General features: G+C 44.6%; 1 protein-coding gene across 1 annotated transcript in view; it reads right to left on the bottom strand.

Moving 5' to 3' along the window:
• Positions 1-25816, bottom strand: part of ROBO3 (roundabout guidance receptor 3) — a 233956-nt gene that overhangs the window by 25761 nt on the left and 182379 nt on the right. Inside the window, exons 9-12 of the mRNA XM_087706316.1 lie at positions 18668-18873; positions 9104-9185; positions 6530-6698; positions 620-786 (exon numbers count right to left, since the gene is read on the bottom strand). Of these exons, the coding sequence (XP_087562442.1) occupies positions 620-786; positions 6530-6698; positions 9104-9185; positions 18668-18873 (624 nt within the window). The remainder of the gene's footprint in view (positions 1-619; positions 787-6529; positions 6699-9103; positions 9186-18667; positions 18874-25816) is intronic.

The following is a 25816-nucleotide window of genomic DNA, read 5'->3' on the forward strand; positions in this document are numbered from 1 at the left end:
GCTTCTGATTCCTTATAACCACCAGGAAATAAATCTTCTTTTTATCTCTTTCACAGGTGGAGTAAAACCTATCACAACAGCAGTGGAATTCAAAATGAGGCCTTGATCAATCTTTTAACCCCTGTCATAAACTTCCATCAGTGTTACTATCTGGCTCCCTTCACACATACATCAAGCCAGGGTTTGTTTTAGCCCTAATTTTCTAAATCCTCTCATAATTACCTGGATTCACACAACGCAAAACCTCATGGTTGGATCTTCTTCCCATAGCAATAGCAATAGCAGTTAGACTTATATACCGCTTCATAGGGCTTTCAGCCCTCTCTAAGCGGTTTACAGAGTCAGCATATCGCCCCCACAGTCTGGGTCCTCATTTCACCCACCTCGGAAGGATGGAAGGCTGAGTCAACCCTGAGCCGGTGAGATTTGAACCGCTGAACTGCAGATAGCAGTCAGCTGAAGTGGCCTGCAGTACTGCACTCTACCCACTGTGCCACCTCGGCTCTCATGTTAAGCCCAAACCAAATAAGTGACATTAAATGACATTTAATCCACTGCATCAACCAAGCTCATGTCAGATCAACCCCTCCTTCAACGTAGCGCCAAGTGGGAAACTTACCTTGTGTACGAACTGGCTCTGAGACTGGGCTGGGATCACTGAGGCCATAGGAGTTGACAGCTCGTACAAGGAAGAGGTAAATGGTGTTTGGATTCAAGCCACTGACTGTGTGCTTTTCAAGCTTGACATCATCTGCCACGGTTTGCCAAGTGCTGCCTGAAGACTGACTGCAATGGGACAGAGTTCAAAAAGGAAGGAAGGAAGAGACAGCACAGGCTTCATGTGTGCCCTTGGCCTCTGATTTAGCTGGCTTAGCAAAAGTCTGATTTAACAACACCCTGATTTAGCAAAATTCAGAGGCAGAGAGGTCCACCAGTGGTGCCTGGTGTGCATGCTTACAACATCCCACAATTTACCTTGAGATCAACGAGCAATAGAAATTTAGCTTAATTTAATTTCATTCCTTTTTATTCACTCTATTTAGGCACCACTGACTCCCAACAACTCTAGGTAGCTCACTGCATAACAACGAAGATAAGACAAGTCAAAATCATAACCAACCAACCAAAATAAGTAAAAGCAGATTACCAATGTAACAATAATGGGTAGGACTTTTGATATATACCAACGATTAGTTCAGATTTTTCTTATCATGAAACGCAGGAAATTAGAGGCTCCATTAAGACAAGACTATTGACGGCTTGTGACATTCGTGAACAACTATTTGGGCTCAGGCAAACCTCATGAAGACCCCCTTTGTTCCTCTGGCTGTTGGGTTGCCCCAGATGGTCTTGGGTTACCCCCCTGGCATTTTAGATTCCCCACACTTCCCTAAAGGAAGATGGTGCAAAGCATTCTGGGAAATTTGAAAAGGCAGGTGGATTTTAGCTGCTTGCTATGGAAGATGGCCCTCTTCCCCGAGGAGGGACCATGATGGATGGCATTAGAAAGAGACCAATTTGTCCAGACGGTCTCCCTGCCAGCCTTAAAAGATCTCAGCAACTGCAGAATGACTTTGCAATTAGAAGCACAGACGCTGCAGTTATAAGCCCGGCCTTTTGTAGACACAAAGGAACGGTAGACAAGATCCCTGTTTGCCTTAACCACTGAATTTTAAGGTTCACAAAATTGTTTTAGAATTGCTGCCCGCTTTGAGCTTTCAAGGTCCAGAATTCAATGGAGCTCTGATTGACAAGCTTTTGGCTCAGGTACAAAATGTAAACAGGGACTTGGCCCTTAGCCCAATCTATTCTCCCTGCAATCAGAAAATCTATTTTTTGTGAGCTTTTTCGACTCTGCTTCAAAGAGGTGCAATTTTTCCGTAGCCTTTAAATGGGATGCGGGAACAATGGGGTAATATATGTTCCATGCTGGAAGCTAGAAAGAGATGAACCTGAATGCAACACCAGGACATTTCCAAGGCTTAGAAATGGGAGAGCTCAGAATTCAGATCGGCTCTGAATTCTACGCTGAACACAGAGATGCTCAAGTCCACCTTAAAGAGGATTTGTAGCAGATGCCAGGCTGAGCCCAGCCTTGTGTTTCTCTGTCCCTTCGTGCATGCTCCCATACAAGTCTGGATTAGTTTACTCAATGATTTATGAGGTAGCAGGGGTACCTCCCCGTTTGCCAAACCCTCTCACTGTAAGTGACTTGCTCAGCCACCTGCGCTTCCCCCCCCAAAACTCCCCTTCTAGAACAGATGGCTCTGTTAGGTAAGGTGTGTGCAAACCACATGAAAAAGAAGAGTTTTCCTTCATACACGCATCCCTTGGTAGCTCAGCTGCAGGGAGGCGGAATCCGAACAGGGCCTGTGTTGGTGATATGTGCGTCGTGGGCAGGAATCACAAACAGAAGCTTAATATGGATTTAGCAGGGGAGGAAATGGATGGTCTTGGAATGTACCGACAGCAAAAAAATTTACACAGCTGCCTGGATCTGCTCTCTTGCCCTCTGAAAATCTAGCTCCGGACACAGCTGATAGATGGGGAAGTGTGTGTGTGGGGGGGGGGGGGGGGAGAGAAAACAGCTCAGATCTTTATAAAGCCAAGTCTTCTTTTTCGTGACCCGTCAAAACCGCGCTCGACTAAGCCGCGCCCGATTAAACCTCGTTGCTGACGTCATCAACAGGGCGACAACAGCCAGCGCGGAGAAAGAAGGGCGCTTTAAATAGCGCTTTGAAAGCAAGCCGATTCAACTTAAGGTAAGGGTTAGGTTTAGGGTTAGCTTTAGGGTTAGCTTTAGGGTTAGGTTAAGGGTTAGGGTTAGGTTTAGGGTTAGGTTAAGGGTTAGGATTAGGTTTAGGGTTAGGTTAAGGGTTAGTTTTAGGGTTAGGTTTAGGATTAGGTTTAGGGAGGTTAATTTTAGGTTTAGGGTTTACAGCGTGCTTCTGTCTCCGGGCTGTTGTTGCCCTGTTGATGATGTCAGCTACGCGGTTAATCGGACGCGGTTTAGTCGAGCGTGGTTTTGTGGTGGAACCCTTCTTTTTCAGGTAAAAGGTAGAAGTTGCCATTCTTGGATAATAGAACAGGGATACCCAGCCTGACTTGGGTTGTGCTTCTTGTAAACTCCACTCCCTAAAATAGTTTGTAAGTTTAATTTTATTTATAGGCCACCCAATCCCGAAGGACTCCGGGCAGCTTACAGAAGGGGAAAGAAAGAAAATAAAAAATAAAAATAAAAGACAAGTTAAAACAACACAAATACATTCATTTCAGTCGGGGCTGGACCTCAACAATGAGGTCAACAGCCCCAGGCCTGCTGGAAAAGCCAGGTCTTGACAGCTTTTCTGAAGGCCATGAGAGTGGGTGAGGTCCGGATTTCTGGGGGTAGTTCGTTCCAAAGGGTCGGGGCAGCCACAGAGCGTGACCCGTCAAAACCGCACTCGACTAAACCGCGCCCGACTAAACCGCGTCGCTGACGTCATCAACAGGGCAACAACAGCCAGCGTGGAGAAAGAAGGGCGCTTTAAATAGCGCTTTGAAAGCAAGCCAATTCAAGTTAAGGTAAGGGTTAGGTTTAGGGTTAACTTTAGGGTTAGCTTTAGGGTTAGGTTAAGGGTTAGGGTTAGGTTAAGGGTTAGGGTTAGGTTTAGGGTTAGGATTAGGTTTAGGGTTAGGTTAAGGGTCAGGATTAGGTTTAGGGTTAGGTTAAGGGTTAGGGTTAGGGTTAGGGTTAGGGTTAGGGTTAGGGTTAGGGTTAGGGTTAGGGTTAGGGTTAGGTTAAGGGTTAGGGTTAGGGTTAGGGTTAGGTTAAGGGTTAGGGTTAGGGTTAGGTTAAGGGTTAGGTTTAGGGTTAGGTTTAGGATTAGGTTTAGGGGGGTTAGGTTTAGGTTTAGGGTTTACAGCGTGCTTCTGTCTCTGCGCTGTTGTCGCCCTGTTGATGACGTCAGCGATGCGGTTTAGTCGGGCGCGGTTTTGTCGGTGAACCGCCACAGAGAAGGCTCTCCTCCGGGGAGCCGCCAGCTGACATTGTCTGGCTGACAGCATCCGAAGGAGGCCGACCCTGTGGGATCTGACCGGCCGTTGGGAGGAGTGTGGCAGTAGGCGGTCTTGCAGGTGTGCTGGTCCTAAGCCATGTAGGGCTTTAAAGTAATGACCAACACCTTGAATTGCGTCCAGAGACCAATGGGTAGCCAGTGCAGCTCGTGGAGGATAGGTGTAACATGGGTGTACCTAGGTATACCCAATATCGCTCGTGCGGCTGCATTCTGGACTAGTTGCAGTCTCCGAACGCTTTTCAAGGGTAGCCCCATGTAGAGCGCGTTGCAGCAATCCAGCCTTGAGGTGACTAGGGCATGAGTGACAGTTTGGAGTGCCTCCCGATCCAAGTAGGGCCGCAATTGGTGCACCAGGAGAACCTGGGCAAAGGCTCCCCTGGTCACAGCCGACAGATGATGTGGGTAGGGGTGAGTAATATTCAGGGATGAATATTGCATGTTGAATATTTTGTCAGTGTGCTGGATGGAGTGAGCAGAGCTAAGAGGAGCCTACATTAAATTGACAGTTCAGGAGGGTTCAGCTTTCTGCAGTGAGAATTCTAATCCTGTCCCAGCGCAATAGATGATAAAAATAAAATAAAATAAGGAAAGCATTCGTTTCTCCCCCATTGTCCCGTCTTTGCAGCAAAATCTCATGTTCTTTTGCTGACTGGAACAAAACAAAACCCGGACTCTGTTTCATCACCTCTGTCAAGGGGCAGCCAGCCCAACAGGAGGCATAAGATTGCTTGACCCATGGGCTAAGGGGAGATGGAGAACTGTTTTATTGCCCAAGATCGCATTACATGGCTGAAAGCAGCAGAGCAAAGCTAAAAATGTGAGGGGTTTTCCTCCCATCTCCCTCCTTCTTCCCCTCTTCTCATGCAACAACCTGCTAGGGAGGAACAGATTGTTCTTACAGGAGATCTGATTTAATCATTAGGGGAGAATTTGTGAAATCACAGAAGACATTAGGCCCAGGACTGTAGATTGCCTAGTCTTGAACAATGGATTAACTCTTCTATTTATTACATTTTTTTATCCCACCTTTATTACTTTATCAGTAACTCAGGCAGCAAACAAACCAAATGGTCCTTTCTCAACAACAACCCTGTGAGGTGGTGTAGGAAGTTATCATCCAGCCCTCTCCCAGAAAAATGAAATATCCTAGGAAAATATTGAAAAGGCAGAATATTATATTTTCTCTGGATGTCAAAAGGAAGAAACATGTTTCAAAAAGACAAAGTAACTCTCCCTGCAGCTTCCTGCCCTCACCCACTTTGTCTATGAGCCATTAATGCCTGAGCTAGTCCCTTTACATAATAAAGACTTCTCCCCTTCAGCTCCATGGGAATGGGATTAAGGCACGATAATATCGGTCTTTACCCAACTGACCACATGGCATCTGAGAATTCAACCAAACCTGGACTCAGCCTAGAGAGTTGCCCCTGCATGGCCCCATGTGAGTCTGACAACCAATCAGAATACATTTCTTACACATGAACAGGAAACAGATAGGTGGGGCCAAACAGATTATGAAAAGCTCTGCAAGCCCCTCCCTCGACCCTTCTTCTTCTTCGCCCAACACCTGGAAGCATGTGATCACCTTTTTCCCCAGGACCTCAAGCCATGCGGTCCTGTCCACCATTAAACATTAAACCATCTTTCTAAGCAGCCTCCATGGCCCCAGTGTCTTTTTCCCCACTTGGAGCCGAACCCAGAAGGACATTTCTTCCAACAGTGGGTTGGGCTGAAAAAGAGTGACTGGCTTTCATGCCTAAGGCGGTTCCACCACAAAACCGCGGACGACAAAATCGCGGTCGACGAAAGCGCGTATGTGACGTCATCACAGCGCGACGAAAAAGATCGAAAAATGTAAAAATAAAGCGAAAACCTTACCCTAACCCCCCCCAAACCTAACCCTAAACCTAACCCTTAACCTAACCCTAAACCTAACCCTAAACCTAACCCTTAACCTAACGAAAAATGTAACGCTAACCCTTAACCTAACGCTAAACGTAACTCTAACGCTCTAAACCTAACCCTAACCCTTAACCTAACCCTAACCCTAACCCTTAACCTAACCCTTACCTTTATGTGAATCGGCTTGCTGTAATTTAATTTTTATTTCAATTTTTCGATCTTTTTTGTCGCGTTGTGATGACGTCACATACGCGATTTCATCGACCGCGCTTTTGTGGAACGCGGTTTTGACGGGTCACGCCTAAGGCAGGACTAGAACTCACAGTCTCCCGATGACTGGCCCAAAATCACCCAGCCAACTTTTATGCCTTTTTAGGCCTAAAATGGGCTTTAAAGGTAATGACCAACACTTTTTAGGCCTAAAATGGGACTAGAACTGGTTTACAAACCATCACCTTAGCCACTATACCAAAATAGTTCTCGAGCTTTTTCATTCTAAAATTGCCCATCTGCCTGCTTCATGCCCAACAGTATCTGGAGAAACAACTCTCAGGAAACCCGTGAGTTACCTGAATGCTTCAATAATGTATGAGCTGATAGGAGCGCCTCCGTTCCCAGGGTTTGGCTTCCAGATCAAAGCAACACTGTTCTTGGTGACATCAATGACCAGAGGAGCTGAAGGTGGACCTGGAAGCAGGTTTGGCTCTGGAAGCTGCATCTGGAGATCTACTCCATTCTCTGGAGAAAAAAAAACAAATGTTGAGGATGAAGAGAACATTAGCCAGAAGGTCTTCAAGGAATACTGATCAAATCAACAACAGAAAGTGGGCTTTGTAGATGGTGGGCTGAATTCAGCCTTGTGCAACCTGTGGCTTCCCGATGCATTTTACATTTGGCAAAGAAAAGAAATGCATGATCTGGAACATTGGAATTGGAATTGGAAAGTTTATTTATAGGCCGCCCTTTTCCCTGTGGGGACTCAGGGCGGCTTACAATTCATGGGGAGGGGAATACAAACAGTGAGACATAAAACAATACATAATTAAAAATAGAACACAACATTCATCATTCGGGAGGGGACGGATTACAATCTAACCCCAGGCCTGACGGGATAGCCAGATCTTAAGGGCTGTGCGGAAGGTCTGGAGGGTGGTGAGGGTACGGATCTCCACGGGGAGATCGTTCCAAAGGGTCAGAGCTACTACCGAGAAGGCTCTCCTCCGCGTAGTCACCAGTCGACACTGACTGGCAGATGGAATTCGGAGGAGGCCTAATCTGTGTGATCTAATTGGTCGCGAGGAGGTGATTGGCAGGAGGCGGTCTCTCAAGTACCCAGATCCACTACCATGAAGGGCTTTATGGGTGGTAAGTAGCACCTTGAAGCGCACCCGGAGATCAACAGGTAGCCAGCGCAGCTCGCGGAGGATAGGTGTTATGTGGGTGAACCGAGGTGCACCCACAATCGCTCGCGCGGTCGCATTCTGGACTAGCTGAAGTCGCCGGATGCTCTTCAAGGGCAGCCCCATGTAGAGCACGTTGCAGTATTCCAGCCTTGAGGTCATCCTATGAGGAAGATATAACTATCTGTGCAAGGAAGTATGGACTTTCTTCATCCTGAAAACTAGGGATTCCTGCTAACCAGGAGGATATTAATAGAGTTTACTGCCATGAGATGTGACAACAGCCATAAACCTTTATGATCTTTTTCCCACTCCAAGGAATTAGGCAAATAGTGGTTTGAGGAGACAAGAAACCAAACATTTAAGTCTGGCAGGTTTCAGAATCTTTACAAGGATGTAGAAAGAATGGCCATGTTTAGATTTGCTGGTTGACAAAAAAGCCACTCAGGGCAGATCTCTGGGGCTTCTTTTGTTTACCTAACTGTGGACAGGATCTTTCTCTGGGACACACTAGGAGAAATGGTGTTTGGCAACCAAACTTTAAGACTCGTGGACTTCTGCTCCCAGAATTTACCAGCCAGCATGTCCACAAGTCTTAAATTTACCACAGTTGGACAACCCTAGATTGAAATCAAACTAGATCTGCATTTAATGCAGAAATTTTTTTAAAAAATGGAAGTGCTCAGGGAAAGGTTCTGTAGAAAGTTAAAACCCACTCCTCTCCTAGAAAAAATGAAATATCCTAGGAAATATTGAAAAGGCAGAATATTATATTTTCCTGGATGTGAAAAGGGAGAAACAGTTTTAAAGACAAAGTAACTTCCTGCAGCTTCCTGCCCACCCCCACCCCCTTTTGTCAATAGGCCATTAAGATGCCCAAGCCAGTCTATTTACATAACAAAGACCTCTCCCCTTCAGCTCCAGAGTGATGGGATTAAGGCATGATAATATTGGCCCTTTACCCAACTCACCACATGGCATCTGAGAACTCAACCAAACTTGGGACTCAAAACACAGCCTAGAGAGTTGCCCCTGCATGGCCCCATGGGAGTCTGACACCCAATCAGAATACATTTCTTACATAGGAACAAGAAACAAAGAGGTGGGGCTGAACAGAGTATTAAAAACCCAGCAAGCCCTTCCCCTCTCCTCCTCCTCCTCCTCCTCCTCCTCCTCCTCCTCCTCCTCCTCCTCCTCCTCCTCCTCCTCCTCCTCCTCCTCCTCCTCCTCCTCCTCTTCTTCTTCTTCTTCTTCTTCTTCTTCTTCTTCTTCTTCTTCTTCACCTGGAAGCATGTGATCACCTTTTCCCCCAGGACCTCAAGCCATGTGGTCCAGTCCACCATTAAACCATCTTTCTAAGCAGCCTCCATGTTTCCAGTGTCTTTTTCCCCACTTGGAACTGAACCCAGATGGACATTTCTTCCAAAGGTTCTTCATTATTGGCAGAAGCCACTTAGGACAACTTCATTCTCTCCCAACTATGGTCTGAAGAAACCAAATGTTGCCTTCATTTTTAGGGCATACCTAAAACACCTGCGCTCCCCTCCCTGGCCCTAGGCATTTATTTTCAGAAGAAATCCAATCATCTCAATTGGGTTTAAGAGTTTGGTCTATTTTTCAATGCCTCTAAAGTTACTGCCCCTTGCATACCCCAGCACCACAGAAGAAGCAAAGCAAATACAAAGTCCCAGGTAAACCACACTCCCCTCCATCTCCACTCAAGGGGTCCTGCAAATGACTCACCTTGTACTGCCAGAAAGCCACTCCACCTGGTTTCACCGGTTGAGCTTGTAGCAATGCAAACATACAGCCCAGAATCGGAGATCTGAAACAGGGCAAAGAGAGAAACTGTTATCCCTTTCTGCTCACTGCAATTGTCGTTTGGACTTTGGAGTTTTCTTGCCTTCAGGGAGTATAGATCCTATACTCCCTGAAAGGCAGCAGAGAATCTGCGTGTTTGTCCCAAAATCTGCACAACGGAAAGATGTGTTGCCAGGAATGAAGTCCCACCCATTTTGTCCATAGTAAGGTCCAGATTTTTCAGTTGTGACACTGAAATTACCATCTTGCAAATTTCGACCACTCTCTGGAACTGCCAACATTTGGAACAACTATTATTTTGACCTCATTTTATCAACAAGCAACATGAAGGTACTTCCATTAATTACCTGTCTGTTATCGTTCATATTTTCCCTTCCGTCTTCCTTCTGGGGTATGATAATTCTTAGCTCTCTTTTTGAGAATGCTCTTAGCTATAAAAATGAACTGGGTGGAATGCCCCCCCTCAAAAAAAATGACTCAAGTGGCTCAGAAACAAATATATGTTCAAGCAAAGATGTTGCTTGATTTCCCTAACTCTCTAATGTAGCCTCACACTACAACGAACAAGAACATACATTCAATTTTGCAGCTACTAATATTGTTGGTCGAGCAAGCACAAAAACAGGGAAGTGACTGAAGCCTGGGAAAATGGGCCACTTGTCAGTCAACAGGATTTACCACCGGCTTATCAAGTATTTAGAAGGCGAAGGCCGGGCAGCACCAACAAATGACAGCCAATGACATAATAGACAGCTGTCAACACCCCAATTAACATCTAAAAAAGGTCCAGATTTTTCAGTTGTGGCACTGAAATTGCCATCTTGCAGATTCTGACCATCTCTGGAACGGCCAACATTTGGAACAACTATTATTTTGACCTCATTTTATCAACAAGCAACATGAAGGCACTTCTATTAATTACCTGCCTGTTATCGTTCATATTTTCCCTTCCGTCTTCCTTCTGGGGTATGATAATTCTTAGCTCTCTTGCCAGACTATTTATTTATAGTTAAAACATGAGATGCTTCAGGTATGAATACAACTGGGGGAGCTAATATATAATAATGACAACAACAACAACAATGGTTTAGTATTAAATTAAAGATGTGAGTCAAAATAAAATTAAAGTGGAACAGTTGACGGAGCCCATGAATGAAAAATCAAGTGACAGATGGAAAGAAAAGAAAGAAGCCTAACTTTGACAAAATTAGAAGAGAAAAGAAAAAGTATCTGCCTAGCGCATAAAAGCAGAAGAATTGTAATTCTGCACAACCGAGTCATTTCTACAATAAGATGTTGGATCTCTCACCTGAACCCTTGCTGAGATTGAGGCAGCCTTCATCAGGGTCTATATGCAATACAATAGCAGAGTTGGAAGGGACCTTGGAGGTCTTCTAGTCCAACCCCCTGCCTAGGCAGGAAACCCTATACCGTTTCAGACAAATGGCTATCCAACATCTTCTTAAAAACTTCCAGTGTTGGAGCAGTCACAACTTCTGGAGGCAAACCGTTCCACTAGTTAATTGTTCTCACTGTCAGGAAATTTCTCCTCAGTTCTAAGTTGCTTCTCTCCTTGATTAGTTTCCACCCATTGCTTCTTCTTCTACCCTCTGGTGCCTTAGAAAATAGTTTGACTCCCTCTTCTTTGTGGCAACCCCTGAGATATTGGAACGACTGTTATCATGTCTCCCCTGGTCCTTCTTTCTATTAAACTAGAGATACCCAGTTCCTGCAACCGTTCTTCATATGTTTTAGTCTCCAGTCCCCTAATCCTCTTTGTTGCTCTTCTCTGCACTCTTTCTAGAGTCTCCACATCTTTTCTACATCGTGGGGACCAAAACTGAATGCAGTATTCGACGTGTATGGAATATCAGGGGTGTCAAATATCAGGGGTGTATATCAAGGGTGTCAAACTCACTTTCATTGAGGGCCGCAATGAAATAATAAAGGAAACATTTGGTTAACTACAGAGGGTTTGTCTTGCTTGGGAGCCAGGTCAGAACAAAAAGGCAAGAAATAGAGTTTGAGAACAAGTAGTTGCTAGTTGTGTTGACGATCATGGAAATGAAAGGAAGGGGTTGCTTTCATGTCTTCACCTGGTGGGCTCTATGATTTGAGGACCACTGACTTGCTTTCCTCCATGTATCAGAAGGGCCTGATGAAGACAACTCATCCTGGGGGGACCATTAATTCATGTTAGTCTTCTGAACCACCTGACAGTTCTAATTTTTTCCTGGGCAAAGCGCCACAACTGCTATCAAACAATGCTATTAGGTGCTCTGGGACCCAGTTGATGCATTAACCTCCTGACTCTGACACAATGAAAGCACAAAACTAAAGTGAAATATTTCACTCCCTGCTGCCTGCTGGCATTAATTTTTAAACAAATGTTTAGCATTTGGTCTGTGTTTTGATAAGTAATTCATGAATAACTTTCACATTACCCTGTCACTGTATTTGACTCTAGTGCATGAAAAAGCAGATTGGACTCGCCCACTTTGGAATTGCTACAAGGAAATGCAATGTCTAATGCTATGAGCTCTAAAACGTTTAGCTAAGATCTTGTAGTGTAGGAGGGATTGTTCCCTTGTCTCTGGGCTTTTACACCACATCTGTCTCAATTCAAATTATGCAACAAGGAAATCAGATGCTCAGAGCCACAGCTCAGTGGCAGAATCCTTGCTCTACAAGCAGAAGGTGGTAGGTTCAATTTCTGGCAGTGGTGGGATTCAGCCAGTCCGCACCTATTCGGGAGAACCGGTTGTTAACTTTCTAAGCCGTTTGGAGAACCGGTTGTTGGAAGAAATCTCCTTTTGTTTTTTTCCCCACTTTACAGGGCTAATCCTGTAAGGAAGGCAGGAAGGAAACATTCTGGTGTTGTTTCTAGCCTAATCTTTATTGCCCTGTTTACAGAAACTGCCTCTCTGGTTAACCCTTATTACATTGTAACAGCTAAGGTGAAGCGGCCATTGATGTGAGTGACATTGAGTTGGCCACATCCACCCAGTCACATGACCACTGAGCCACACACCCCCAGCTGGTCATTAGGGCAGAGAACCAGTTGTTAAATTATTTGAATCCCACCACTGATTTCTGGAATCACTGGCTAAAGAGGAATCGAAATCTTTGTTGCCCCATTGTTGAGAGTTGTCTTTGGGCATCTCTAGGTAGCAACATTTGCACGATGGGTGGAGCCAATCCCAAGAGCCGAGGTGGCGCAGTGGTTAAATGCAGCACTGCAGGCTACTTCAGCTGACTGCAGTTCTGCAGTTCGGCTGTTCAAATCTCACCGGCTCAGGGTTGACTCAGCCTTCCATCCTTCCGAGGTGGGTGAAATGAGGATCCAGACTGTGGGGGTGATATGCTGACTCTGTAAACCGCTTAGAGAGGGCTGAAAGCCCTATGAAGCGGTATATAAGTCTAACTGCTATTGCTATTTTTTCAATCCCAAACTGGGACAGGAAAAAGCCTTTGCGAATGGATGTTTAAAACTGGCAGGTTCCGCAACGTATGAAAAATTGAGTTAACCTTTAGCTTTGCAAAGCTACTTCGATTTATAGAAGAATGGTGTGGAATATATATAACAAATGGCTTGAGCCAAGTCTAACTGGTTTCGTATGGGTTTATGGTCTGGCTGGAGCCAGGGATATTAGGTGGGTGAAACTGACACGTCCTCGTGCCATAATAAGTGTGCTCCTTTTCAAAATGCAGCAAAAGTCTTTGTTGGTTTTCCTAACAGAATGAATGTCCTGGATGTATCTTCTTTGTATGTGGGATCTGGCTCTAGAGGGCCATCAGAAGAGCATGAAAGCAAATGCTTTGTGGTCCCCATGCTTGCCTTTATGCACAGAATGATTTTTTTGCCCAACTATCAATCTGTTCTAAGCTATCAAATTATCTTGATGCATTATATCCATCGCAGTGCATTTATAACAGCAGTGAGGTTTACAGTCCCCCACCTCCCTCTCCCAATGGAGTGAGCATTTCTTGGCATCTCCGCATCTAAAAACCACACATGCACACACCTCCCTTCTTCTGCAATATTGTAAATATTCATAAATTAACTTATACTGGGGGGTGATTATGTGAAAGTGCCGAGAGACTTTGGACTCACTGAATCAGTGGGAAATTGAAACCGTTAACCACGTGTGATTGTAATGCATCAAAATATGCACAATGCTTCACTGGGGAAACAGTTAATTTCTAAGAAGAGGTAAACAAGCAAGACCCAAACATTTGTCTTGTCAACTGTTACGATGCTTTTCAACTGGAAGGCCCTCATACAGGAATATCGCAAGAGCTCTGGCTTTATCGTAGCTTTATCCACATGTATTAGAACTGTAGCTACAAGATCCAGCAACTAACACTTCTAACACCACGCTGGGCACCATGTTGGTGAAGGTATATGTAGATGACAGGATGTTGACACTGGTTAACGAACATGGTCGTTTGCACAGGACAGGAAAAATATATAATGAAGAGTGTTGTGACTCAGCAGAAGTTTGCTGTGAGTTGAGTCGGGGTGCAGGAATAACAATGCAGTTGGGGCTCGTTAGTGTGGTCTTCTGGAGATAAAAGGACTGATGGTGCCACGCCCTGGTTGCAGAAGTCAACGTTCGTCGTTCGTTCATGGTTCATGGTTCATCGGTCGTGGTTTGTTTGTGAGAGGCACTTGGATAAGTGATTTGCTTTCTGTAACCCTGATTCAAAGAGACACTTGGAGAAGTGATTTGCTTTCTTTCTGTACACCTGGTTTGTCCGTAAGAGATCTTTGTTTTTGCATTCTGTTATCTTCTTGCCAGAGACTTTATTTATGTTTATTTTGGGCTCGCAGCCAGCGGAAGCCAGGACTGATAAAGTTATTTCCTTGTACGTCTGTCTGACTGTCATCTTTGAACGAGCGAAGAAGGGAGGGTCAGAACAGAAGACTAATTAGAAGAAAGGTGTACCACAATGGTTACTATTAATAAGAGGCTTTGTTTCTATCTTTTTGCAAGTCTAGGTCTTATTGTTTAATTTCCAGAATGGCTCTCCAAGGTCCTGGCATCCTCAGCATTTGGGTGAATTGACCACAATAATTCAGTTCCGAGATTATGCTTTTCCTCCAAGAACTGCATTTATCAGTTAGGACTAGAGAGTGAAAGCAATTAACCAATACTTGATTCAACAAGAGAACCAAAGTTGAGTCCCTACCAAAAAGCATTAGACCCACACAATCAAAACTGTCTAAGGAGACTTTGGGGTCAAAACTTAATAGATAAGAACCAGATTGAATCCCTCTTTGCAAAACTATTAAATCTAGAATCCAGAATGTCAGCCCTGTTATACCAGGTAGAGCCAAATTCAAATATTGATTATTACATTGTAGCTCTTCTGATTTTCTGCTGATTGGGCCTAAAATGTCACAGAACTGGATTCATGTGTTGCATTAAAACGTAGCTGGAGAAAAAGAGAATAGCTTGCTTCGCTCAGCACAGGAAGCCATAAAACATGGGTTTATAAACTACATTATATACTAAAAACCCAGTGTCAGCCTTGGAAGCCATCTTTTTCGTTGGAGCTTCGGGGAAAATGGGAGGGGTGATAACAAGGAGTGGTGGAGGATTAGCCATAACAAGATTCCTTTCTCTGGGAGCCGAGAGCATTCGGCCTGCACCTGGATGGGAGTGACTGAGGGTTGTCTCCAGTTGGGACAGTGAATTGATTGGACCATGTGATGGACCTGTACGTGCAGGGGATGGGTCTTTGACTTTCTTTTGGGTGGGAAAAACCCAGAACTTTCAGATTCGGGTTTTCCCAGATGTGCCAATATGACATCTCTAATAAAATGGAACTTTGAGGAAGCCTTGGAGTCTTCTTTCATTGGGGGTGTTACCTGGAACCCTGAAAACCAGTTAATATCTATGATGGGGTGATCAAGGCCCACAGATATAGTGGTTTTTGTTGAAAATCTTAAGTATATTATTACCGGGATTCAGCAACCAAAATATAGTTTTCTCCAATAAGATTTTTCTTTTAACACTTAAAATAGGCAAATTAAATCTCTAGGAATGATTTAAAGAATGTATTTTGGGTTGTTGTTTTTTTTTTTTTTAAAAAAAGCCACATCCCCAAATATCATTCCAGGAAGCAAAATAATGTCCCTCTCTGAACTAAGAGATTCCTGGTTTAGAAATTCAGCTTTGAACACGAACCACAAGCAGTAGTATAATTGGCTTGATTCTATCATTGCACTGAGACAATTATGGTTTTCTGAAAAGATTAAAGTGACTGGACGGTAAATAACTCTGGCTGGAGAACCCTGGTTAAAAAGAGTTAATTACAATTGAGCTCTTGGCAGAAAGTTATGTTATAACTTTGCTCATAATGGCATTCGCCGCAAAATGGTTTTCAGATTCAGCTGCGTTGCGAAGGGATTGATTTGGCAGGCTTTGTTCTTTGTTTACTGATATTTACTTTGTTAAGGATAAGAAAATTGCATTCAGCTGTTTTTAGCCAGTAAAACAAAGGAATTGCTTAGTGCCTGTTAACAACATTAATTTCTTAATAAGTACACAGTAGCTTATGGGCCCATTCTCTATGTTAGCTTTCAGGAGTATTTAAGAAATTCTTTTTCAACTTCTGAACCATGCAATTACAGTCTCTCTTTTATTGAGTAATTTCATTACTGAGCTCTTTAGCAGAGTTATGAAAGCAAGCAATTTAATCCCTAGCTAGGTTGTGGCATTCAATTACTAGCTGGCTGCTTGTTCACTAGAGAGATTGAATTTTCCCAGATATAAGAAGTCGTGAGCTGGGAGGAAGATCAGAAGGTTCACAAAATTCAAAAAATACTAGAACTGGGAGAAGGAAGGGGAAGAACATAATCTCATATTGACTTGACTGCATAAAAATGGTCATGTCAAATGGTTCACTGGGAAGATCTTGGGTTGAATCCAGTGGGAATTCTAACCAAGAACATCCAGTTGGGCTCCATGATTCCTAAGCTGCACCTTATTTGGTTTGAATTTGGCTTAGCATGTTGGGTGAACTAAAATGGGCATTTGGAGCCCTGGTGATGCAGTGGTTAGAATGCAGTATTGCAGGCAAACTCTGCCCACAGCATGGAGTTCAATCCTGATGGGGCTCAAGGTTGACTCAGACTTCCATCTTTCCAAGGTTGCTAAAATAAGGACCCAGATTGTTGGGGGCAATATGCAAATACATTGTAAATTGCCCAGAGCATGTAGTAACACACTATGGGGTAGTATATAATTCTAAGTGCTATTGCTACTAATGAGTTTTCCAGTTAATTCTGGTTATCCTGCAAATCACGGTGAAACAAATTATGACAGCGTAATGAATGAATCCTGACAGGTAGTCCACTACTGGGGAGATAAAAGTGGAGAAAGTACAGGAGAAGTGGAGGCAAAGCAAGAGATAAAGGAAAGCCAAAACAAGGGGCACCAATGGGAGCAAAAACAACAGGGTTGGGTGTTCTCCAGTAGTATTTGACCCATGATTCTGGTTTCTTGGAAATCACGACAGAGGTCCTTCTACATTGCAATGTCTATTGGGATATACAGTATGGAAGCAATTTATAAGTCCACTGGTTTTGAGATTATCAGAAAAAAATGTATTTAGTGTTACCCAACGCTTTGTAGATATGAGCTCATACATTGACAGTTGTGAAGTGTTTTTGTATTGCTATTAAGAGTTGTTGTTGTAAGTCTTCAGATTGTGTCAAGCTAATCTTATTATCTGATTTTGTTGAGAGTTTCGTTGCACTCATGGATTGGCCAATGGCCTTGATAAAATATATTGCTGCTGTTGCAGGTACCGTGGGAAAGGGGAGTAGAAGTGGAGAGCAGAAATGCTCTGGAGGAAGGATTTGGCTGAAGAGTTGGGAAAGGCAGATTTGAAATGAGGGCTGGAAGGAGCTGGCGGGCCCCAAGGGGAATGAAGAAATTCAAGTTACCGACATCAAATCTTAGTTTTTTGAAGAAATGTTGCAGTATCTAAGATCCTTCCTTACACAATTTCCTTTTGCCCTCGTAACCATGTAAAAAGTTACCATTTGCTCTACTTTTATGCATGCAAACTATCAATAGGGGAAAAAAGAGATGATTGTAGCTATGGTTTTCGAAAGAAAGAAAGAGTAAGCAGCTACACAGTACTTGTGAAATGTCCTTGTACCAGGGGTGGGTCCCTGCCAGTTCTAACCTCTTCTATAGAAGAGGTTCCACAAATCTACAGTGCCGTTTAGAACCGGTTCCAGCTCCCTCCCCCCCGCCCGTCTGCACATCATCAAGATAAAGAACGAGAGGAGGAATTCTGGGAGTTGAAGTCCACAAGTCTTAAAGGTGTCAAGTTTGAACACCCCTGGTTATTTTTCTAAAGGGTTAGGGGGTGCAAGGATCTTGTAACTTGACAGCTTTAAGATTTGCACACTTCAGTGCCAGAGTTCCTGAGCCAACAGAACTGTGAGGAGGAATTCTGGGAGTTGAAGTCCACAAGTCTTAAAGCTGTCAAGTTTGAACAGCCCTGGTTTTTTTAAAGGGTTAGGGGTGCGAGGGTCTTGTAGCTTGACAGCTTTAAGACTTGTGTGCTTCAAATGCCAGAGTTTCTGAGCCAACATTTTGGTTGCTGAGCAAGAGGGTTGTTAAGTGAGTTTCACCACATTTTACAAGTTGGCCACGCCCACCCAGTCACATGGCTGGCAAGCCACTCCTACCCAGTCACATGGCCAGCAAAGCATTCCCACAAAGCAGGCTACACCTACAGAGGAGGTTCTAAAATTTTTTGAAACCCACCACTCCTTGTACATTACTGACAGACAGATTTCACCCTGACAATTTCATCTCACTGCAAAGAAATAGGTAGGCTGTTATCCTGTACCTTCACCAGAACATCTCTACCTATCCAAAACCCAATTAAAAGCACTTGGCATTGGTAACCTGGACATTCTCCCCTTTCCTGATTTGTTGCCGCAGTGCAAAGCTGAATCTTCTCAACTCAAACACCTCTGGGATAAAAAAGCAAATGCAACAAGCACAGCAAAGTCCTCCCATCAGTCATGTTACACGGATGTCTGGGAAAAGCCAAAGAACATTTTAGTGGATCTACCGCAAGGGAGAAGGAAGAACATTGCTTATTTTACAAATGATAGAAAATATTTGTAGCTCAGATGGTAGATGTTGGGGGATGGTATGTCCTACAAGCTTGCTGTTTAGCTTCTGAACGTTTCCTCACCAGGCTGGTGACATCCTCAGTGGGGCTTCACACAATAGGTCATACGGCATGGCCACCAGTCAAGCAACCCACCAACCACATGACCCCATGAGATCAATATAAGTGGTGAAGAATTGGAACAAGGCGCTTCAACCAAAGTCACACTGAGGATGTTACCTAGCTTGGTGACGAAATGTTCAGAAGCTAAACAGCAAGCTCAGAGAACAAACCACTGCCAACATTGCTTATTTTGTCCAGGAGAGAGGGGTATCATACCTGCAGATTTATAATCTGTAGTGTTCCATTGTCCAACAGGCTCATTCTTGGATCACTGCCCACAATCCGCTGTCCATCTTTCAGCCACTGGATGCTGGGGAGGGGGTTCCCAGTTACGTGACACTGGAGCAGCGCTGTAGAGTCGATGGCAAGGGTTTGATTCGCGGGACCCCGGCGAATAATTGGTGGGATGCGATCCGTTGTTACTTCATGCAAGAGAAAGCCAAGACAGTGGAGCGTTAGATACAGAGACTCTTACAAATGTACTTGGTTTATGGATTGTTATTCATTTCTTATGTGAGATTCTTAAGTGGAGTGCATGGGGGGGAAACTGATCTTTCCTGCATTTCGAAAACCTTCTTGACAGATCCTTACCAGCCTCTGAGCTGCAGGTGATGAAATTCAAATCCACCAGCTTGTTTAGTAACATGTAATTAAGCAGTCAATTAAGGGCAAGGCACTAATTGATTACCCGGAGCTGTACTGCCAGAGAATGACAAAAAGCAATGAAGGTTGTCGATGTACCCCTTTGATGTAAACCATCACCTGCCCGATCCGAGAGAGCAAGAAGACTTTCTAATGAAAAGCAGAAGACTTTCTCTTCTACCCCATTACGGGTAGTCCTCAACTTGCAACATTTAGCGACCATTCAGAGTTTCAAGGGCAGTGAAAAAGGTGATTTATGACTGTCTTTCACACTAACAACCTTTGTGACTCTCCCTGGTCACGTGATCCAAATTCAGACGCCTGGCAACTGACTCCTATTTATGACGGTCGCAGTGTCTTGGGGCCACATGTTCCCCTTTTGTGACTTTCCGACAAGCAAAGTCAATGGGGAAGTCAGATTCACTGAACAACCACGTCACCGACGTAACAACTGCAATGATTCACTTAACAACTGTGGCAAGAATGGTTGTACAATGCGGCAAAACTCAGAAATTTGGCACTCGATTGTGGTTGTAAGGGAAGGAACGTAGCAATAGCAGTTAGACTTATATACCGCTTCATAGGGCTTTCAGCCCTCTCTAAGCGGTTTACAGAGTCAGCATATTGCCCCCAACAACAATCCGGGTCCTCATTTTACCCACCTCGGAAGGATGGAAGGCTGAGTGAACCCTGAGCCAGTGAGATTTGAACAACCGAACTGCAGAACTGCAGTCAGCTGAAGTAGCCTGCAGTGCTGCATTTAACCACTGCGCCACCTTGGCTCTACACCTGTACTATATTTTATTTTAGTGCCAACCTCTTCCCAAATAGAGCGAAGACACAGAAATTTCTTCGCACAGCAGGTTAGGAAGCCCTGCGCGTGGCTGGCAGGCTGGAACCAATTAAAGCAGGCACAGAAGGATCCCCAAGTGCCGAAATAATATTTATTGTAAAAAAAGCGACAAACCCATTATGAAAGAATTCCACAATTACTGAACATGAGGTGTATTTATATTGGAATCACAGTTCGAATTCTTAATTCTCATGCCCTTTTCTGCCGCCTGCTGTAAGTAAAGGACTAGAGGGGGCTCTGTAGATTCCATTTCCATCTATCTCTTGCTGGAAACCTATTTGCACATTCCCCTTATTTTGGACACGGGGGCAAAAGGACTCCAGATCTAAGTTGTTAGCAGTGTAGCTTCTGGTGGGTGCTCTCCAGGTTAGTGGGTCCTCAAGCTTGGCAGTCCATCATTGAAATGCTTCCTGGGATGTTCAGTTCAGCGGAAGGATTCACTTAGGTTTACCACTGGTTCGCCACTGTGAGCACAGGTGCACACATGCGCTTTGTTGTGCGCGCAGCATGCATAAGAGCCGAGGTGGCACAGTGGTTAGGGTGCAGTACTGCAGGCCACTTCAGCTGACTGTTATCTGCAGTTCAGCGGTTCTAATCTCACCGGCTCAAGGTTGACTCGGCCTTCCATCCTTCCGAGATGGGTGAAATGAGGACCCAGACTGTGGGGGCGATATGCTGACTCTGTAAACCGCTTAGAGAGGGCTGAAAGCCCTATGAAGCGGTATATAAGTCTAACTGCTATTGCTATGCATGCACGTGACGTCGAAAACAAGGCTACATAGGATGTTTTGGAGTTGGGGCTCACCTGCAGTTCACCACTACTGGTTCGGGCAAACTGGTCCGAACCGGCTGAATCAGTGGTGAAATCTATTTTATTTTTTTGCCTACCGGTTCTGTGGGTGTGACTTGGTTGGGAAGGGGGGTGTCATGCACGGGTGGGTTTCTCGCCCCGTTCCAACCGGTTCGGTTGGAACGGGACCGGCGGCGTCCTCGTGCATGCGCGCGGTGCACGCATACGTACTAGCATCTGTGCGATGCTCCAGCTTCTCCTGGAGGATCGTGCAGGCGCTGTATGCATCCTGCGCATGCGTGGAAGCGCAGAACTCATCAAAACCGGGTAAGGAGCGCGGGCGGGCGAGTGGGCCCTTCGCCGTTCCCGGAAGTTACTTACTTCCGGGTTCGCCGACCAACCGGTTCGTAGGGACCGCCGCGAACCGGTTGAAACCCCCCCTGGTGTCATGTGACTGGATGGGTGTGGCCAACTTTTTTTTCACTTTTTAAAGCATTTTTTCCCTGCCTATTTGCCCACACTGGCAGGAAAAAAAATGCTTTAAAAAGCAGGGAGGAAGTTTCTCACGATCGCGCAGCTCCCTGCACAATCCCCAGAAGCTTTTTTTTTTTCTACCAGTTTGCAGAACCAGGGACAATCGTTCCTACTGGTTCAGCCAAACTGAGCCGAACCGAGAGGATTTCACCCCTGGGCTGAATACCAACTCTGGTTCAGTTCTTCCCTTTTCAAAATGTCTCTAACAGACACTAGGAGCATTATGGGGGTCAAGGGGAGGGATGAACAACAGCAAGACTATCCCTATCATCTGCAGCAGTAAGAGCTACTCATGCCTTTTCCTTTGGTGCATTCTAGGCACACATTTCCTTCCCTTAGAATATTTTGAGCCTCCTAAACAAGCTGTGGCTGTCAGATGTGATGACGGCTCCTCTCCCAATGCCAACAAGGAAACAAGATCTAACTGCCTTCTTGACTTCTACTCAGATGGCTCAGTGTTCTTTTCAAGCACAAACTTGGCCTCGGCCCTCGTTCAAGAGTGCCAGGGATTGGGGACCCGCCCGTGGGAGTGAGCCACCGCACACCCTTGTAGTGATGCAAGATTCATAATGTCTCCTTCACACATGCTGTTAGCACAGAATGTTAAATCTGTGTGTGTGAATCATGTCTGTGGGATGTAAAGACGCAGGGAGGGGGAGACGATAGTAGAGATGATTTAGTACTATGAGCAGGCTGAACACAACGAAGTGCCTTGCTTTCCCCTTTGCTGTCTCTCAGTCATCAATTCAATTCAATTCAATTTAATTTATTAGATTTATAGGCCGCCCAATCCCAGAGACTCCGGGCGGCTTACAAAGAACAAGAAAACAAAACAAAATAAAAATAAAAAATAATTTAAAAATTCCCCAACACGCATACGTTCTGATCGGGGCTGGACCCTACATAATAAGGTCAACAGCCCCAGGCCTGCTGGAACAGCCAGGTTTTAACAGCTTTTCTGAAGGCCATGAGGGTGGGTGAGGTCTGGACCTCTGGGGGTAGTTGATTCCACAGGGTCGGAGCAGCCACAGAGAAGGCTCTCCTCCGAGGTCCCGCCAGCCGACACTGTCCGGCTGACGGCGTCCTAAGGAGACCCACCCTGTGGGATCTTATCGGCCATTGGGAGGTATGTGGCAGTGGGCGGTCTCGCAAATACACTGGTCCTGAGCCATGTAGGGCTTTAAAGGTAATAACCAACACCTTGAATTGAGTTCGGAGACCAATTGGCAGCCAGTGCAGCTCGCGGAGAACAGGTGTAATATGGGTGTATCTCGGTACACCCAATATCGCTCGCGCGGCTGCATTCTGGACTAACTGTAGTCTCCGAACGCTTTTCAGGGGTAGCCTGAATAGTGCCATTATTTCTTTTTTACACATACATTGTTTGCTATAGAGGAAGAAAATGCATTAAACTATTTCTTGTGCAGAGACTGGGACCACGGTAGAATTAACGTTGCTGAAATATGTACTTCTCCTTTTCTTCACCCCAGCCTTGCAACCACTCTACAATTTGCCTCCTAGGGAACATAGTTAAAGAAATATGTAATCAGCCAGCGATACAAAACATTCGGCTGAGATCTAATAGTGAGAAATCAGTTTGACTGCTGTTAAATAGTTTTGCTCAATATGTTGCTTATATTAGAAGCATTTGCCTAACATCTGCACAGACATTGAAGAAGATGAAAAATATATTTATAACTATATACAGTACTCTAATTTCCAAGACCTGTGATATATATGAAAGAGAACTCGTGTTCTTTGATTTTACTATGTAAATGTGTGCAACACATTGGTGCTGTGATGCGCTGAAAGCGGATTGAACAGAAGAATCAACCTTGCCTTCTGTCCTTATCATTCTATCTAGTCAACCACCAGATTAAAGCATTTCTTAAGCCCCCTTCATACTTCATTCTGCAAGGATTCCAGATTTCATGATAACCTGCACTACAGTATAGATAGTTCCTGACTTACAATCATAATTGAGCCCCACATTTCTGTTTTTAAGTGTGACTTTTTTTCCCAATGAGTTTTGCCCCATTTAAAGACCTTTCTTGTCACAGCTATTAAGTGAATCACTGCAGTTGATAATTCAGTAGTCTGGTTGTTAAGTGAATCTGACTTCTTCATTGACTTTGCTTGTCAGAAAGTGCAAAAGAGGATCACATGACTTTGGGGGACAGCAGCTGTTAGGAATATAATCTAACAGTTGGGTTGGCAATATATAAATCGTGTAACAATGCTATACCTGTTTCTTTAAATCATACTGTAAAATGTGATTGGTTGCTGTTTTCCTCAATCGGCCATAAGAGGGAGCCAGAACGACTGTTAGCTCTCTGTTTCGTTAGATGCTGGGCTGATCTGATCTGAGTGTTTTGGAAGCTGGCTGTTAGAAAGTGCCGTGAGCTATTGTAAGTTTTGCAACTGTTAGCAAACTTTGTGTACCGAACTGATTATATGATACTGGACTATGTTATTTGGATTATCCCTTAACTGAAAGACATTGATGACTGACTGTCTTATTCGTGTATGACTTGGACTGTTTGATGGGTTCCGATACCTCTATTTCCACGAAAGTAAAAGCTTATTGAAACTGTAGTGTCTCTGTATGCTGGTTTGTGTGTTCTCCAACACAACTCTCACAACGCTTCGCTGAACGTACTTGCTTTCACAACAGGGAGCTTACCTAACAGCAGTGGTCATACATATGAACCACTTGCCAAGCATTTGAACTTTGATCACTTGACTATGGGGATGCTGCAAAGGTTGTAATTGTGAAAAATGTTCATAGGTCACATTTTTCAGTGCCATTGTAACCTTGAATGGTCACTAAACAAACTGTTGTAAGTCGAGGGCTCTATGTAGAAAACCCTCTTTTCTTTCAGTTAAGGGTAACCATTTGGGTACCATGCTGGGCAGGATTAGAACAAGCTATGAGTCCTGCGAGAGGCAACATGAGTGGTGGTGGTGGTAGATGGAACCAACTTCTCCTTGATGCTGCCTCTATCAGGTGTCTTCTTCCCCAAGAGGCAGAAGAGCAATAAAAATTAAAAACATCGTAATCCAGATTCTATCATCTGTCGACATTATTACATGTATTTCACCTTTTCTGATAATCAAAACGGATACATTTGTTTTAATTTCCCTGAAATAGCCCAGGGAGATGGGCTCACATTGAGAGATAGCAACTGGCTTAAAGTCACCTGGCACACTTGATGACCAAGTGGGAAACTTCTTGGTCCCAATCAAAAACCTTAACCACTACCTTATGCTATTCCCGATGGATGGTACACCATCTGTGGTTATCCACAACGCAGCTCTTCTAGTTATATAAGTAAATTAATATCCCTAATTAGCCATCTTCAGATCTGTGTTTACTGACAGCTCGGGGGGGGGGGGGCACAGCTTGGTGGAAGAGTGGAAGGAGTGGATTTGCTCTCCCCTTTAACCTTGGCCCTTTCTTGGTGTCAGGGATGCTTATCCTCACCAGCTCTCAGTTCACCTAGACCAGTGGTCTCCAACCTTGGCAACTTTAAGACCTGTGGACGTCAACTCCCAGAGTTCCTCAGCCAGCTTTGCTGGCTGAGGAACTCTGGGAGTTGACGTCCACAAGTCTTAAAGTTGCCAAGGTTGGAGACCACTGGTCTAGACCACAGCTATGTGCTGCTCCTTATTTAAATGGGAAGAAGCTATTAGACCTGATCATGCTTTTTCTTCTCTGCATACTCTCTCCACGGAGTTTCTTCATTTGGTAAGTAGGTTCACGCCTCATGTTAAATCATAATGTGGTAGCTTTGGCTTCGTATGTTCTCAACCACCGTGGATCATAAACCATGGCTTATAGCTCAGGATGATGTGTGAACATCCCACTAGGGTTTGCTCAATAGGCTGTGATTAAAACAGGTCATGACTTCCCTTGAGGTATTAACCCAACCGCTGACAGAGGTCATCGCCAACTGAATTGGTGTCAATAGCAGAACTGATCCGGCACTATTTCATCAAATCATCATTCGAGCCATCGTCTCTCCACTGCAAGATGAAAGCCTTTTCCACGTGTACCCAACCAATACGGTTCCAACCAATTTCGTCAAATGCATATTTAGAAGCAAAATAACTTTTTATGAGCTGGTGGGGGTGGTGGGGAAAAGCCAGCAGCTGGGCTAACCGAATAAGCAACCCACGCCTTAGTTGAGAAGTCTTTCGTTCTTCTCCAAGCACTTGGTGTCGGTGGCAATTCTATGGTGGATCAATCTGATTGATCAGTCTCGCTGGAGGGAGCTTGCTCTGACAGTATGAGCAATGACACTAAATAACAACCTTATTGAACACAGGCAAAGCTGGAGCCTTTGAGCAGCGGGAGAAGAGGGGGAGGAGAAACTACGGGTGGGCAGGAAGGGGTTACTCCCTGGTCAGAGCTTGAAGGATTATAAGAGCACCTCTGTCCTCAGAGAAACAGCCATTAATCGAAGCTGAAATATTATCCGACTTCTTTCGGTCAGCATACTGACACAAACATTGAAAGGTAGTGATGGGGTTTCCTAAAGAGAGC

Source organism: Thamnophis sirtalis, unplaced genomic scaffold (assembly GCF_051295495.1).
Source record: "Thamnophis sirtalis isolate CommonGarterSnake01/CBP01778 unplaced genomic scaffold, rThaSir2_p1.2 scaffold_2, whole genome shotgun sequence".
Lineage (NCBI taxonomy): Eukaryota > Metazoa > Chordata > Lepidosauria > Squamata > Natricidae > Thamnophis > Thamnophis sirtalis.